At 34.1% G+C, this 818-nt stretch overlaps 1 protein-coding gene across 1 annotated transcript in view; it reads right to left on the reverse strand.

Moving 5' to 3' along the window:
- Positions 1–818, reverse strand: part of CERKL (CERK like autophagy regulator) — a gene marked incomplete at its 5' end in the record, with an annotated part of 15623 nt that overhangs the window by 3204 nt on the left and 11601 nt on the right. Inside the window, one exon of the mRNA XM_010164069.2 lies at positions 157–253. Within this exon, the coding sequence (XP_010162371.2) occupies positions 157–253 (97 nt within the window). The remainder of the gene's footprint in view (positions 1–156; positions 254–818) is intronic.

The following is an 818-nucleotide window of genomic DNA, read 5'->3' on the forward strand; positions in this document are numbered from 1 at the left end:
AAAAAAAAAAAAAGATAAAAAGGGCACTAATGTATTCTGACAGGAAGCTAAGTCTCCTTATGAGGATGCCAACATTAACAACATTAACTCTTGCATCACGTCTACCTTCGTGATTAACTGTTCTTTTTGTAATCACCAGAAAGAAATTAACAGTACCTGATTTTTTACACTGGCGTATCTTTTCAGGTGTTTTACAAACTCTGTTCGAGAAGTATTTTGTACAACAATAAGAGCCATGCTTCCATTATTCAACCTGAAAAGCAGACCAATTTCATTTCCAAATGTATTCTCAGTATTGTTCTACTTACACATTTCACAAAGCACATAAAAGTTAAAAACTGAAGGGAATTTTGCACAAGATAAGAGAGTCATATGCTAGAGATTAATAAAGACGAGACCCTACAGTGCAGATACTCAGTGGTCCTAGGTATCCAGTCACCACTGTATTTTAGCATCTTTGAGGATCTGAGTCAGACAATGAGCTAGTATAAGTTCACAGATTCCTTAATGCAACTGTACCTTGTCATAGAAATTAACAACCTGAACCTCAATGCAATCATGCCTAAGTCCCATTCAAGTTATAGAGACAAATCAGTATTCAACAAGAGTATCTGGTGAATGTGACAATGACTGCTGAGATTGTATTATATATACAGATGATGTATTTAATATCTTCTGAATATATGTGCATACATATATGTATATTTATTTATTCAGCATGTATGCTTGGAAAATATGTTAAGAATGTTTAAAAAAAAAAGTTCATCCTATAACCACAGATCTCTCCCCACTCATAGTTTTCTGGCTACTGAACGACT

Source organism: Antrostomus carolinensis, unplaced genomic scaffold (genome assembly GCF_000700745.2).
Source record: "Antrostomus carolinensis isolate BGI_N321 unplaced genomic scaffold, ASM70074v2 scaffold11500, whole genome shotgun sequence".
NCBI lineage: Eukaryota > Metazoa > Chordata > Aves > Caprimulgiformes > Caprimulgidae > Antrostomus > Antrostomus carolinensis.